Here is a 15827-nt window from a genome sequence, read left to right as displayed (position 1 = left end):
AGAGGGGTCTGGATAGAAACTGCCCACTACCATGAGGTCACCTGAAGTCACCTGAGTGGCAGCTTCTCAAAGGGCAAGGCAGGACAGCCATGGACGAGAGAGGCTGGTGCAGCCAGGGCAAGAGAAAGTGGGTGAGGGTCTGGGGCAGTGTCCTCAGGGCCTCAAAAGGGTCTAGTCTGGTCGATGCCCAGACGGATGCCCAGCCACCTTTCTCGCAGGCCACCTGTTGTGGCAGCAGTCTGTCTGCAGCCCTAGAAATTAACTAATGCGCCCCTGGGTCCCCAGTAAAGGAGGCACTGCATCCCCACACACACGTGGGAAGCCTGAACTCAGCCCCCAGGCCACAAAGACCAGGCGCTGTCTGAGGCCCTGTAGACAGCATGCAGGCCCACAGAGCAAGGCCTAAGGAAGAAACCACATCAAAGGCCTGCACGCTGGGCACCCCAGTGGGAGACTGGACACGGGGTGAACTGTTACCAAGCAAGGCAGGGTGTGGGAAGCAGCCCGAGCCCTGAGTGGAGGGCTGGAGCAGGCAATGCAGAAGCCCTGGCAGTGCCCCACTGCTTACCGGCAATCTGACTGGTAGTGTGGACCTGCTGGGGAGCCTTAGAGTCCCCTAAAGAGGACATCTTGGAAGACCCCAGGGCAGCTCTACTTCATCCCAGTACTGTCCACTCAGTGGCCCCCACCAGGGACAGAAAGGAAGAGATGTTGGGAGGGAGGGAGTGGGCAGATGGAAGGATGGATGGATGGATGGGAGGAGGGAGAGATGAAAGGGCAGAGGGAGGTGGGGAGGGACAGCTGCCACCAGGTCAACTCCGCCCCATTGTGACCCGAGCAGAGCACAGGGAGTGTCACCGGCCCTGCTTCGTCCTCGAGATCTCTAACACACTCACGTGTCCATCCGCCCACCTCTCCAAGGCTCCCTTTGCCCTCGCTGGCCCTGCACCACCAAGCCGGAAGCCCTCCCCAGTGATGGACCCCTCTGGATGATGTGTCCAGAGCAAGCAGTTGGACCACGTCCCCTGGGGACCACAAGGTTGCCATTGGCTGATTTTTCAGAAGTAGGTCACCAGGCCTTCCTTCCTCATCTGTCCCCATTGGGAAGGTTACTGAAGCCCGTCCACGGTGGGTGACCCAAAGGTGTGTGTGTCGTACCAAAGGCTGAGTGTCCAGTGCTCCTGCCCACCTCCCTCCCCCCTCTCCCCCTACAAATACAGGCCATCACTAAGCAGGGCCCTCTGCAGAAGGGTGGGGGAGGACTCCTGTCAGCGGGCAGAGGAACAGGCAAGGGCTCAGCGCGTGCGCACACACACACACACACACACACACACACATCCATCTGGGAAGGTGTGTGTGTGTGTGTGTGTGTGTGTGTGTGTGTGTGTGAGGCTGGCTGACAGCATCTGCCTGACACTGACTCACAGTGGCCGACATGGACACCCCAGTCAGCAATCAGGAGATATAGGGAGAAATGCCCAGCTGACTCAGCCCATGGGGTGGGGCCTCAGCCTACGGGGTGGGGCCTCAGCCTACAGGGTGGGGTATCCATCCATGGGGCGGGGCCTCAGCCAGCCAGGCCACCTCGGTTTTGTCCTTGTCAAAAAGCTGTTCGAAGGTACTTCAAAAAGTTCGTAGAAAATGGGATTGATCAGTGAGGGATGTCATATCTCATAGTGGGGCTGGCCATGCCCTGCGGGGGACAGCACCGGAGACAGTGTGGGAATTGCACCCGACCTGATCCCACCACACCGAGGCAAAGCACTGGGGGAGTGCAGCGGAACAGCAAGGGAATGGAGCGGCAAGGTCCCCAGGGAATGCTGAAAGTGGACTTTGGGGTTAGGGCATGGTACCCCAACAGACTGGACTGGAAAACACTCCTAAAGGCCAGCAAACGATCCTTGAACTAAAAAAAAAAGAAAATGGGATTGAGATGAGGGTTCTGCCTACCATTTGGAAGCACCTCAGATATACCCCGTCAAGAAACTCTTCACTGCGAGTGGGAGGGGGTGCATGATGGCCAGAGGCAGTCCCCCAGCTCCAAGGAAGCTGAGACTCTTATCCATGGGTCTCCTCTGCCTTCCCCCGCCCCCAGGGCCCTCTCCAGAACTTGGGGCTTCTGAGCTGAACTTCCGGGAAGAACCCAAGGGCCCTCACCATTCCAGGCCCTCTCTCTCCTCGTCCGCATTCCAGGCAGAGCACCGCCTCTCCTGGGCAGCTCCACCAGCTCTCCCTCCCCTGCCACTGCCGGCCCCTTCCTCCTCCAGCTGCCTGCAGGAAGCCTGCCCACCCCTGATGCCCAGGTACCAAGGCCCATCCCCTACTCCCACCCACCCACCCCAGCACATTCCACTCCGTGTCCTGAGGAGTTGAACTTCCCCAAAGATGCCGTGCCCAAGGGGTCCACTGACGCTTGGTGTCCCACAGCCCCATGTCACTGACCTGGGTCTGAACAGCCCCTGCGAGGGCTCAGAGCAGGGCCAGCATGGGGCCCTCCCACCCTGCTGCCACCCCTCAGGGGGCTTGGTGCCCCACCCCTCCCCCCCACCCCTGTCATTGCTCCACAGACACCTCCCACCAGGGCCCCAGGGGCCTTCTTGCAGCTAAGCCCAGCAGCTGGTCATCACATCTCTGAGCCCAGGTCACCCCTGAAACCTCCCTCTGAGCTGTTGGCACAAGTTTCTCGGACACCCTGTCTATTCCTGGTCAGACGCCACCTCAGAACACTCACTGCCTCTGGCCCCTGCCCCCCCCCCCCACCACTTCTCTAGAGCTCAACCAGCTGGACCACCAGAACCCCAGCGTGAGTCTGCAGTAGCTACCGGCTGGCCAACCCAGCTCCGCCCCTCTCTCCTCCTGACCCTCCACCCCTCACCTCACACCTGCCATCTGGTAGGGACACTGCCAGCCCAACTTCAGCAATGCCCTGAACCACCGTCTGGACCTCTCTCGGGCCCCTGCCTCTGGCTGGTCACTGAGGTTCTGACTGTCCCCCCCGCCCCACACACACAACTCTCAGAAACCCCTCCACTAGTGAACTAGTCTGGAAAAGGGCTGGCTGCTGCACCCAGGACCAGACTGGGACTCTCACTGCCAGAGGACTTTCAAGGTTCCGCCATGTCACCAACCTTCCTCAGACCCCTGCTCTGCATGGTACCCTGCCCCAGCAGCCCCAGCCCTGCCCCCAGCCCAGAGCAATGGGTCTTCAGGCCTGGGCGAGACAGCCTCAAGTCCGCAGTGAGTGGCCCGTCATGGGGGAGAGGACCCACAGGAGGGCCTGGAGAGGGAGAGGTGCTTGGACGCTATCTCCTGGGGAACACAGGGGCCCCTCCCTAGCAGGAGGTCAGCACCAGGACTGCACTAAGGCCAGCCGCTGGGCAGTTGAGAGTCTTTTCCCGGGGCGGCCACACCAGGGGCTCTTTGGACGCTGGCAGCGTCCATGCAGTCAACCAGGGGCCTCAGATGGCCAGCATTTCTGCATGTGGCCTCAGACTGTCCCGAGGGTCAGCTGCTGCACCCACACCCCTCCCCACTCCATTTCAGGGGCGCCTCCTCCCCTGCTGAGTCCCTGTTGTCCTGGGCTGTCGTCGCTCTCGAGTCCCAGGATGCCACTCCTCCCCTGGAGCTACCCCCCCCAGCCCCTGCTGTGCGTGTGTCCCGGCTCCAGGTTGAGCATAAATGACCCAGTGACATGTGTGTGTGGCCTGACAGCGCTCATCTCTGTCTGGGAGCCCTGCCTCCAAGCACCCAGCCCAGCCCCCTCCGTCACCACTCCCAGAGCTACTCCTGCCCAGCCCCTGCCCACGCCTGAGGCCCCGACCTTGGCTCCCGGAAGCCGAGGTCAAGAGTGAGTGGGTCCCTCACTAGCCCAAGGTGTCTCCAGGGAGGGGTGGTCACTGGACCCAAGGCTGGCAAGATGGGACCTATCGCAGGGCCTATGAGCTGGCATCCCATGAACCCTGTCCCTGCATGGTGAGCACACCCCGAGTCCAGCAAATGGCCCCTCCACTGTCTCCACCGCAGACCCGCTTTCCCCACCACTTACTCGGCCCTCTCCACCAGACCCCACCCTCTCCACCCCAGACCCCACCCTCTCCACTACAGACCCCGCCCTCCTATATTACAGGCCCCACCCTCCCCGCCTCTGACCTTGCCCTCCCCTCCACTGACTGAAGCCTCCTGGCCAATGACCCTGACCTCCCTGCAGCACAGCTCCAGGATCCCACCTTCCCCACAGCAGACTCCACCATTGCCGAGCTGCCATACTGAACCCACCCTCGGGCCACAGACCCCGCCCTCGGGGTGTGAGCAAGACTCAGGGCTCCCTGGTGACGCCAGGAAAGGCCTCCCTCTGAGTGGGCTCCTCCTGGGACTTGGGGCTCTCAAAGCCTGCGCACGCCAGCCCTGCGGCCACTCCAGATGGCACAGGACAACTCACTGACCCAGGGAGAGGTCCCACGCCAGACACCTGGATCAAGGGGCCTCCCTCTTCCCCAGAAAAAGGTGAGGTCAGGGCACGGACGCCCCCCTGGTGAGTTCGGCCCCCTATAGACTCAGGCTAGGCTGCCATCATGTGAGCCCCTTGGCCATCCCTCTCCGGGAACCCCACCCACCCATCCAGCTGGTGGGCAGAAATGGCTCACGGCAGCGGGTCTCCCCGGAGCCACTGCCCACACCTGCGGACACTGGGCCCAGTGAGAAGCCTGAGGAGGGTGGTGTGACCCCGGGTCCAGAAGAAACCCCTCTCAGCCCATTCCCACACAGCCCGTCCTGAGCACCATGGGACAGTGAGTGACCCGCACAGCCTGTTCGGTGGCTCATTCTATAACTCTGTGTTGGAGAGGGCCTGGGTCCTGCCAGCCCATCCCGGAGCCTTGGGCCGGTCCGCTGGGAGCAGCTGCACTTTACATGGGCAGATCCTCAGGCGCTGAAAGAGCAGAAGCAAGCAGGGGTCGCTGGGAGTTCCCCTCTCTGCAGGGGTCTGCCTCCAGCTCCCTGGACTACAGTGGGGCAGGGTTGGCTCGGGAGTGAAATCCGGCCCTCCACGTGGGACAGCTGGGTCAACTACACATGGCTGTGGTGCTGAGCAGCTTTCTGCGGGACTTCAGGCTAAGACCAGGAAGAAAGGGCTGGTAGCCGAGTTCCCAGAATCTGCCAGCAAACCCCTTTTGATCCACAGCCTACCAGGAGGATGGCACATGGCAAGGCGCCACTCAGTGCTCAGCTGTGCAGGGGTCACCCTGAGCCTGGGCCAGCTGGGTGTGGGCCAACAACTCCAACACAGCCACCACAGCCACGTGGCCCCTACAGGTGTCCAAGAAAGACAGGCAGCAGAGGGAGGTTCTGGCCATCATGTTACAGCCATGGAATCAGACAGACCAACGGGCAGAGTCAAATCCAGGGCAACTTAATGCTTAACCACTGCACCAGGCCAGCCCTCTCTACACAAATATACACACAGTGTAAGAGGAGCTTCACAAGTTCCATCGCCTCCTGAAGCACCTATATATGCACCAACTGTTGACAGCCACAGACTGCAGCCTTCAGAATGCTGCCGCTCAGTGTAAAGAACCAAGACCCCAAATCCTCACAGCCGGATCAACAGACAACCGCATCACCATCAACACGCAGGAAATCAAAGGACCCCTGACCCTGGCCACGGCCTCTTCCATCACCTCGTATTCATGTGAAAGGTGGGCAGTGGATACATGGGAGGGTGGGGTGGACAGAAAAGGGGCGACACCCAGGGACTGGGGAGCCAGCAAGGAATATGGAAGATGCCATGGACCGCCACAAGAGCAAAGAGGTCTGTCTCGGAAGAAGCGCAGCCAGAAGGCTCCTTAGGGGCAAGGAGGGCGAGACTTCGTCTCACATACTTTGGACATGTTGTCAGAAGAGGCCAGTCCCTGGAGAAGGACATCTGGCTGTGTGGGATACAGAAAAGTCTCTCCCCAGATTGTCTCCCCCAAATATATGCCGAAGCTAAGACGCTGCTTGCTAGCACAGGGTATGAGGTTAGCTGCTTCGAAGTCTTCCTGGAGGCACCAGCCATCCAGAGCGACAAGACTACTGTTAGGCCCACTGTAGGTGGGGCTCACTGCTCGCTGAGGACAGAGGACTGCTTTCCTCAAGGAGAGCTCAGTGTAAGTCAAGCCAGCTCAAGGACAACTAAGGTTAGGCCGCCATCATGAATCTAGGATCTGCCCATCTTGTCAGGTGTACCCCTAATCCCTCCTTTTTCTATTGTGTGTACACTCCTAGATCATCCTCCTCCCATTGCGGTATTGCCTATGGTACAACGCCTTCCTGTGACTTATGTGGTTACCTGTAATCAGCGGGGGCTTGCACGCCCCTAAGTATAAATAAGCCTTGGTTAGAAATATACTCTCTCCTCCCCGCTCTCTCTGCGTGGACCTGGCTGCTGATACCATGGCCGTCTGGAGGTGAGCATGCTACCACACAAAGTGTCTGACGCCTTTATTTTACCTTCTCCCCTATCTTCTATGGCTTTACTGTGATCTTTATAGATGATCGCCGTACAGTTGCTCCTATAGGCCCCGACATTGTTAGGGGCAGGTTACAGTGCTGGGTAAGAGAGGGGCCAGAGACAAACAGGAAGGCCCTCAGCGACATGGCTGACACTGTGGCTGCAACAAGGGGTCCTCAGGACGCTCGGGGAGTGAGAGTGGAGGCTCAGTCTCAGGGGCAGTCAGGGGCCTGAGGGCAGAGAGGTGGGGTGGCTGCCTGCCCCCACCAGGAGCTGCCACAGGCCCTGGGCTCTGTGTCTGTCTCAGCTGTGTGTGGGGCCTGCACAAACTCCTGGGGATGGGGGCAGTGAGTGCTGGGCAGGCACTGTTCAGACACCCCCTGGGGCAGCTGTTCTGTTAGCTGTGGGGAGGCACCCCATCATCAGGCTGGGGTCCCAGGATCCCCACAATCTGTTCTCTGTGGAAGCGGCTTGGTGTGGGGTACAGAGGAGGGGAGAGGGAGGGACAAGGGAGGGCCCAGGAAAAACTCGGGTTGCATAGAGGTGTGACCCCAGAGGGAGGGCCCACAGGAGCCCAGACTCCCCCAGGCCTGCCCTACCTCTGCATATCTGTGCTCCCCACTGCTGAACAGAGGTGGGGAGCTCCTTTGGGCTTAGGAATGCCCATAAACAGGTAAGGGGTGTGCTGAGGAGCCAGTGCACAGTGTAAGCTGATCGCCGTTCAAGAGGTGGGCCTGGTTGTGGATGGGAGGCCCCTCGCAGAAAATCTCCACAGCATGGCAGAGAACCCACCCAGTGCCCAGCAGAGCCCCCCAGGTGCCCAGCTCAGAGCCCCAGGACTGCTGCCAACCCCCACCCACCCCACCCCTGGGCAGCAGGAAGGACACATACTCTGGGCAGTGTTGGCTCCGCAGTCCCGCTTGTGGTACTCATTCCAGGCCCTGGTCTTGCACAACTTGCTGCAGGTCAGGATGCCATAGCATCGAGTGCAGGGGGTCAGGCGCACCCCCACAGAGCGGCCGCACTGGAAGCAGAACTTGAAGAAGGGGATCCTGTGGGCGGGGTGTGTGCTCAGCCAGGGCCCCTGCCCACTCCCCATGATCAACCACAGCCCCTGCCCTCCCATGGTCAACCAGGACCCCTGCCCATCGGGAGGCAGCTGGTGCCCCAAGCCCTGCCCATCTGCCAAGGTCAGCCTATGATTCATGCCTTGTGACCTTGTGATCTATGTTGACCTTGAGTGTCTGAGTAGTGACTAAACCCCTGCTGCTTTCATCAGAATGGGGAGACAGTGCTACCTGTTGTTCCACCCCATCCCCACCACCAGCCAGGGCCAGGGCCCTGGTAAAGGTATGCTTGCAGGGAGGTGCATGGAAGATGCTGGACAGCTTCAAGGGCACTCAGCACGGTGCTGTCAGAACAGAAGGCGCACAGATTCCCAGAGGGCTTCCTGCTGGCTGAGTAAAGACACCCTGCCGACGTAGGGGGGGCGCACCCTGCTGCCACCCCCGGGGAGCTTGTGAAATGAGGCAGTGTCTGAATGAGAAGGGCGAGCGAAAGCAGCAAGCGCAGGTAGAACCTGGCCATCGACTGTCTGTGTGCCGCGTGTCCACTGTGTGGAGCCCACTCTGATGCCCCACGAGCGTCTCAGGGGCTGTTTTCCAGGCTTCCCTCGTGACCCGTCTCTGGTCTCTGGGTTGATCTCTTTCGTTACCAGCTAACTTTCTCTCCATCGGCACTCCCCAAGGGCGGTGCCGCCCAGTGGGTTCCCATCACAGCGACAGGACTACAACAGAAGGAGCATCACCAGTCCTGCACCAGCCTCACGAGGGTCGTTTAGGAGCCCATGGCTGCAGTAGCGGTGCCGATCCATGATCCATCCCCTGGACAGTTTCCTCTTTTCCTCTGACCTTCTGCTTGACCGAGCCTGGTGTCCATTCCCGGGGACTGGTCTCATTCCTGGTAACAGGTCCTACATACGCAAGACAACGTCTCGTCATCCTCACGTCTGAGGAGCGTGCTGGTGGCACTACCTCCCTCCAAGGCAGGTGGGCACACGCCATCATCTAAGTGCACCGATTCTCCTCCGGTCTCCTCTGGTCATGTGCACGTGCATCCGGGCAGCTGAAATACTGTGGCTTGGGCCAGTCACACCTGAGTCCCAAGGGCAGACTCTTGCTCTGCAACACTTTCAGGAGGTGTAGGGTGGCAGATGTGCCCAGTGCAATACAATGATTTCTTGAATGCTGCTTCGTAAGCATTGATTGTGGATCGAGCAAAATTAAATCCATGACAGCTTTGATCTTTGCTCCATTTAACGTGATGCTGTCTGCTGGTCCAGTTGTGAGGGTTTCGCCTTCTTTATGCTGAGGCATAATCCATCCTGAAGGCTGCAGTCTTTGATCTTCATCAGCGAGTGTTCAAGGCTCCGTCACTTTTGGCGAGCAAGGTTGTGCCATCTGCAGTAAACCTTCTTCTGATTCTGATGGCAGGCACCTCTTTATGTACTCCAGCTTCTCAGAGTATTGGCTGACTATACAGATTGAATAAGTATGCTATTCAATACAAACCCTGACCCCTTTCCTGATCTTAAAGCTAGCAGTCTCCTTGTTGTGTTCGCACAATTGCCTCAACATAGGTTCCTCGTGGCACAATGAAGGGTCCTGGAATCCCCATTCTTCTCAAGATTACCCATTAGTTTCTTATGATCCACACACTCAATGCCTTTCGTAGTCAGTAACACACAAGTAAACATTGTTCAGGCGTTCTCTGTCTGCAGCCAAGGGACACCTAATGTCGGCGACGAGACCCCTTGTGCCCCGTCATCTTCTGCAGTTGGCTTGGTTTTCTGATGGTTCCGTCACTGCACCGCGCAACTGGTTTTGAATGACCTTCAGCAAAGGTTCACTTGCGGGTGGTAGGAATGGGATCTTTCTGCCTTGCAGCTCAAGGCTCGACTCTTGCTGTCAGTTCTTCCAGCTTGAGAGATGCTGAGCATGTCCTTCCCTTTGGGATTTCTGCCTCCAGGTCCTTCCGCACTTCACTGTAACGCCATCATTTCTCCATTCACGTTGGTCACGCTGCACCCAGGGGTGAGTGTCAGAGGCCTGTCTGACACCCACTCTGGTCTGTTCCTCCCTTTCTTTTCTGGTTCCTCCTCCCTTGCTCCCTCTCCACTCTTCACACGTTGACCCTGGGTGATGAGAACAATTCAGAAATGTGCTTTGGATCCGGCTCGGTCCATTCTCCTGGAGAAAGGGCGAGCTTAGGTTCTGGGAGCCTCCAGCGGTGACATCTTTGTCAATCAACCAGTAGGCCACTGGAGGTGCCCCAGAGTGAGGCGGACTTGCTGTGTGCCCCACTGATGAGCCCAGACCCAGGTCTCTTCCCAGCCCACTCAGTCACTGTCCCCCCCGTGGTACCGTGACACCCATGGTCGCTGTGTCTCCAGATCAACACGAGGACACCTGACCACAGGCTTGGGGGTTAATGCTGCCTGCTTCCTCGGCCCCAGCTGTCCCCTCTGGGCTTCTCAGCATGAGGTGACACAGGAAGATTTAGGACTCCTCAGCTTCAAGGGTGGTCTCGGGGAGTCTGAGGTGCCAGGTCCTAGGGGTCTGAGACAATGGCGTGACTGGGGAGGTCCTTGCCAGGAAACCCCTGTATCCTGCATCTCTCTCACTTCTCCGGCTGTGACCAGGCATTTTAACCAACGTCGCCCTCCCCCTCTCTCAGCGTGACCATCACGCTTCTCATCAGTGCTGTTTTGTTTTTCCTGTTTGCCCTGTGGTCACTAGCTGTCAGTGAGCCCCTCCTGGTGACACCCCACTCTCACCCCACCCCCCCATGTCAATGGGTCCAGCTGCCCCACAGGTACTCTTACCTGAACTCGTGCGTGTGTGTGTGTGTGTGTTTGAGAGAGGGAATTGGATGTGTGTGTGTTTGAGAGAGGGAATTGGATGTGTGTGTGTGTTTGAGAGAATTGGATGTGTGTGTTTGAGAAAGGGAATTGGATGTGTGTGTGTGTTTGAATTGGATGTGTGTGTGTGTGTTTGAGAAAGGGAATTGGATGTGTGTGTTTGTTTGAATTGGATGTGTGTGTGTTTGAGAAAGGGAATTGGGTGTGTGTGTGTGTTTGAATTGGATGTGTGTGTGTGTGTTTGAATTAGATGTGTGTGTGTGTGTGTTTGAATTGGATGTGTGTGTGTGCGTTTGAGAAAGGGAATTGGATGTGTGTGTGTGTGTTTGAATTGGATGTGTGTTTGTGTGTTTGAGAGAGAATTGGATGTGTTTGTGTGTGTGTGTGTGTGTTTGAGAAAGGGAATTGGATGTGTGTGTGTTTGAATTGGATGTGTGTTTGTGTGTTTGAGAGAGAAAATTGGATGTGTGTTTGTGTGTGTGTGTTTGAGAGAATTAGATGAATTGGCTTCTGGAGGAGGCTTGAGTGGTCTTTGGGTAAGCAGTGCTCAGGTGGGCAGGGCTCGGCTGCTCTTCCCCCCACCTCCACCCCCACCCTCAGGCCCCCACTCACTCCTCTGCCTCCTCCATTTCCTCAGACTTAAGGCCTCCCACGCTCTTCCTCATCAGCCTGTTGGGGGGAGCCAGCTCAGCTGCAGGGGAGGAGACCAGGGTCACCACAGCACAGCCTCCCAGGCCCTGAATCACCCCCAGGGAACTCAGTGAGAGATGCAGCCTTGGGGACCCCCAGGGGACCCTACAGAGCCCAGTGTGCCCAAGCTGGAAATGGGAGGAGCCAGCAGCCTCAAGGAGGGGGTGGGTGCTGCTGGTCTGCTGAGGATGAAGACCCCCCCACCCCACCCCCCACGCTGCAGACAGGGCTGCAGGGCTTTGGACATCCCCGCCCCATCCATCAGCACCTCCTCAGGAGCAGGAGAGGACTGGGTGGGGAGATTGGCCCCCTGCAGCAGCAGGCCCTGTGGCTGGTGCTCCCATCAGATTTCAAACTGTGTGCCCTGGGGCAGAGTCGGGGCTGCTGGGGACGTGGGTGGACGGGGGCTGAGCAGTAGCCACTCCAGAAGACCCACCTGCCCACCCCACTCCTACCCTGGCGCTTACCCTCCCTTCCTCTCCCGCTGCTCCCCCGCTCCGCCCCCACAGCGCCCGGCAACCCGGTCCGGCGCCCACCCACCCACCCGTCTTGCTCAGGGACAGCTGTTGCGGGTCCCACTGGCTCTCGACAGCCAGGACTGCGCGGCGCAGCTGGAAGCCCATGTACTCCAGCAGCCGCTTCCGTGCCAGGTACGTCTCCCGCTCGGCAGGCAGCAGCGTGTGGAACGCGCAATGTGCGATCTTCCGGTCCTGCGGCAGGCACCTCGGGTCAGCACCAGGGCCAGCCAGCCCGCCGGAGAGCAGACCCCTGCCCCACCGGCCAGCACCAGGAATAGGCCCCAGCCTCCACTCTTGTGCCCAACACAGCATGTGTCTGGCATGGGGGATGGGCTGTGGTAGGCTCCAGCCCACCCCTCCCTGAAAACACTGTGGGCCCCCTGGGTCAGGGACCCAGGCCACACCTGGAAGAACTTGAAGTAGCCGTAGTCCACGGCCGTGCCCACGGCCACCTTGTCCCCCTGGGTCAGCGTCACGGGGCTCAGGATGTTGGCCCCGTGGTGGATGAGCCGGTCAATCTGTGGACACAAACCTGCTATGGCTGTGCGGGGGAGGGGAGAAGCAGGAAGGGGTGTGAGGAGAAGGGCACCTTTGGGCTGGGCCAGGAGGCACAGGGCCCCTGTTGGGAGAGGGTGAACATCGGGGTGTCCGGGACACTGCCGACTGTGCCTAGCCCTGAACCCAAGGGCATAGGACCCCTCCACAAGGTTACTGGCTGGCCGGGGACAGACTAGACATTGCTCACCTGGCCCCCAGGCACCCCACAAGCAGGTATGCAGACAAGGAGTTGGGGCTGAGCTATGCTAACGACCATCCCACTGAAGTCACACCAGGCTTCTCCTTGGGGACACACTGACACACCCGCCCCATGGGAGGTCTGGCCTCTTCCGTGCCTGGTGCCAGGCAGCTGCCCTGCAGACACCGGCTGCATTTGGCGGGGCCCACTGTTAGCAAGAGGAGGGCAAACGCCAGGTCTGCCCTCTTCCCTCACAGCCCAGCACCCCCTCGAGAGCACTCACAGAGGGTCCCTGCTCCCCCCTCTCCAAGGACACACAGAGCCCCGCACTGAAGGGTGGCCACTATCCTTTCACAGTCTTCTCTCCACTCTCTAAGGCCCATGGAGGCCCTACCCAGTCTGTTGAAGTCTTGCCTCTGCCCCTGACCCAGACTTGGACCCTGATGCCCTACTCTGCCCTTTCCCCTGCCCCTGACTCTGCCCCTGCCTCTGCCCCTGCCCCTGCCTCTACCCCTGCTCCTGACTCTGCCCCTGTCCCTGCTGCTGTAGGGGTCCCTGGACACAGCCAGCCTCTGGGCCTCAGCTGTTAGGGCTCCTAAAGCAGGGAGATGGGACCCTGCAGTCCTTCACAGGGCCCTCAGTAAGGAGAAGAGGAGGAGAAGGGGAACAGGAGCCAGCGGGGGGTGGATGGGGGGGCAGATGCTTTCCCCGTGGAGCTAATGGGCACCCAGATGACACTGAAGGGTCGGAATCGTTGGGTGGGAAGGGGCCTGCTCTGTAACCCATCACCTGATTCACAGTGAAAAGCTTCCAGTGCAAAGACCTGGCTGTCCTCCCTCCGACCCCTGAGTGTGGTGACAAGGCCCCCCACCCCCAGCCCCATCCGCCTGTCCTCCTGCTGTCAGCAGAAGGGCACCAGGTCCGAGTCCGAGCTTCCTGGCAGCCCGCTCACCAGGGTCAGCCTGTGGTCCACGCCGCGGTGGTGGTCAAAGTGCAGGTCACAGGCCAGGCACAGGGCATTGCCCAGGTCATTGGTCAGGGGCAGGTTCGGGTCAGCACCATGGGCCAGGAGCTCCCTCACAATCTGGACACAGAGATGGGCTTGTTGGCGGCCACTGAGGCACCTCCCTACAGGAAGAAAGTCCCCAGAGGAGGCCACACTGGGACTGGCCACCATGGTAGCCCCCAGCATGGACACTGTCCATGGCCTCATCACCCTATTTCAACAGCCCATGGGTCCCACTGCCATCCAGCACCCAGGCCTGCCCTTCCGGGAGGGACTAAGGGGCTATTTCGAGCCACGCTGCTCACCCTCCATTCTCTGCCCTGCCCCTCACCGAGCCCACCCAAACTGGGCACTCTGCTGTCCTTGCACCATGCCTTCTTTATGCCATCACCATCAGCAGCAAGCCCCAGCTACAGGGTTGGGTGCTGCAGGCCCTGGGGCGGGCTTCCCTCACAGGGCCCAGGGTGGGCGCACTCACTGAGTCTTTGTTGCTGGTGATGCACAGAGACAGCGGGGAGTGGCCGCTCCACAGCATGTTGGGGTTGGCGCCGTGGGAGAGGAGGAGTCGGACTATGTCCTTAACACCCTGCATGGGGAGACAGGAAGCAGCTGTGAAAGAGGTGTCCTAAGGCCCTAGGAACACTTGAGTTTGATCACTTCCTGAAAGGCAATCACCAATCAATTTAGTCGATGATTGCTCCTTTTCCATGCCAGCACCTTCCTGGCACTCAGAAAATGTTTTAAATACAGGACAGATGGATTGATGGGCAGGTGGGTAGATGGATGAGTGATGAGAGGATGGATGGGAGGGTGGATGGAAGGATGGATGGATGAAAGGACAGAAGCATGAATGTATGGCTAGATGGATGGATGGATGGATGGATGGATGTATAGCTATATGGATGGATGGATGGATGGATGGATGGATGGATGGATGAAAGGACAGAAGCATGGATGTATGACCATATGGATAAATGGATGCATGGCTGGATGGGTGGATGGATGGGGAGGACTGGGTAGATGGGTGATAGGTGGATTCACAGGTGAAGGGATGCCCCAAATGAAAAGGAGAGAATGTGCTCTGAGCAGGACATCATGTTTCCAGGGCAAGCAGCTTGTTTTCCCAGAGCCGGGGTCATCCCAGCGGTCATGTGTGGGGACAAGGGCCCAGCAGTCACAACCAGTGTCTGAGAGAGAACCCCAGCCTGGCCCTGCCCTCCTGATGTCCCATGCTGCCCCCTCCCCCGTGCAGAAGTCTGAGCAGTGATACCACAGCTGCCCTCCTCCCCTCCTCCACCAGCCCTTCCTCACTGCCCCCCCCTCCGTGAAACACCCTTTCCCCCACTGCACCCACCTTGCTGTCATCTTCACGCTCACAGGCCACGTGCAGCGGTGTCCGGCCTCCCTCGGGGACCGGTGGGCAGGGAGTATAGTAGGTGCTGGGGGGGCCTGGCTCATTGTTGAGCTTCAGAGAGGAGGGGGGCATCTGCTCCATCTGAGGGCAAACGGGGGGGTGGGGGGTGGGCAGTGACTCATGCTCAGCACAGGGGACTGAGCAGTGGCCTCAGGAGCTGCCTGGGCTGCCACCTGCAGTCCCATGCCTGTAACAGCAGAGGGCCAGAGCCCCCGCCTTGCCCCAGAGTCCCTGACTCTGTGAGGACACAGAAGTCAAGGGGATGGACCCTGCCAGTGCCACCTTCAGGAGCTGGGTCCCCTGGGACAAAGGAAGTATGGTACAGCCCAGGGCTGGGGTCCAGGCAGCGGCTGTTGAGTCCTGGGTGGATCAGGGTCGTGGCAGTGGTAGCTGTGGGCTTGAGGAAGCTGGATCTCAGGGTGGTTTCACTGCAGCTGCACTGCCCCCTGCCACCTCTCCTCTGAACACCCCACCCTCCACCCCCTCTGTCCAAGGCCCACACTCCTGCTGCCCCGCCCTGCAGGCCCCTCCCTGCTCAGGGATTTAGAGGATGAAAGGGGACCTTCTAGACGCTGTTCACCTTCTCACACGGCACCCCTGGGTGAAGCTGGCAGTGGACCCCGGGTCCTCCAGAGGAGGCCTGGCCCTGCGCGGGGACGCACCTGGTGGGCTCCGTACACCTCGTCCTGGTCGGCTGCCTGGGCATCCACATCGGTGATGGCATGGAGCAGCAACTCCGTTATCTGGACGCCCTCCTGGCCGGGCAGGGCGGCTGCGATGTGGAGAGGGGTCAGTGACCGCAGCTGCATGGGAGAAGGGCTGGGGGTGAGGCCTGTTAGGGAGGGAACTGGGTCCCCTGCTCCTTCCAGTGGGACCCTGCTCGGAGAGAGGGGTCTGCTTGTGTTGTGCCGGCAGGGCCACGAGTGACATTTACAAAAAGACACCAGACACAGGTGAGATGGGCTCTGGGGCAGGGCAGAGGCAGAAGCATCTACATTCCCAGGAACCCTGAGATGCGGGGACAGATAGGGAAGGGCCCACAGAGACTCCACCTCGG

At 59.5% G+C, this 15827-nt stretch overlaps 1 protein-coding gene across 1 annotated transcript in view; it reads right to left on the bottom strand.

Annotated features, from left to right (window-relative positions):
* Positions 1-15827, bottom strand: part of ANKMY1 (ankyrin repeat and MYND domain containing 1) — a 30197-nt gene that overhangs the window by 1732 nt on the left and 12638 nt on the right. Inside the window, exons 9-16 of the mRNA XM_075530119.1 lie at positions 15433-15573; positions 14711-14851; positions 13835-13942; positions 13303-13434; positions 12019-12132; positions 11641-11806; positions 11019-11097; positions 7379-7539 (exon numbers count right to left, since the gene is read on the bottom strand). Of these exons, the coding sequence (XP_075386234.1) occupies positions 7379-7539; positions 11019-11097; positions 11641-11806; positions 12019-12132; positions 13303-13434; positions 13835-13942; positions 14711-14851; positions 15433-15573 (1042 nt within the window). The remainder of the gene's footprint in view (positions 1-7378; positions 7540-11018; positions 11098-11640; positions 11807-12018; positions 12133-13302; positions 13435-13834; positions 13943-14710; positions 14852-15432; positions 15574-15827) is intronic.

The sequence above is a fragment of the Tenrec ecaudatus genome, chromosome 13 (genome assembly GCF_050624435.1).
Source record: "Tenrec ecaudatus isolate mTenEca1 chromosome 13, mTenEca1.hap1, whole genome shotgun sequence".
Lineage (NCBI taxonomy): Eukaryota > Metazoa > Chordata > Mammalia > Afrosoricida > Tenrecidae > Tenrec > Tenrec ecaudatus.
The sequence above is the reverse complement of the archived record's forward strand: the minus strand, read 5'-3'. Positions and strand labels throughout refer to the sequence as shown.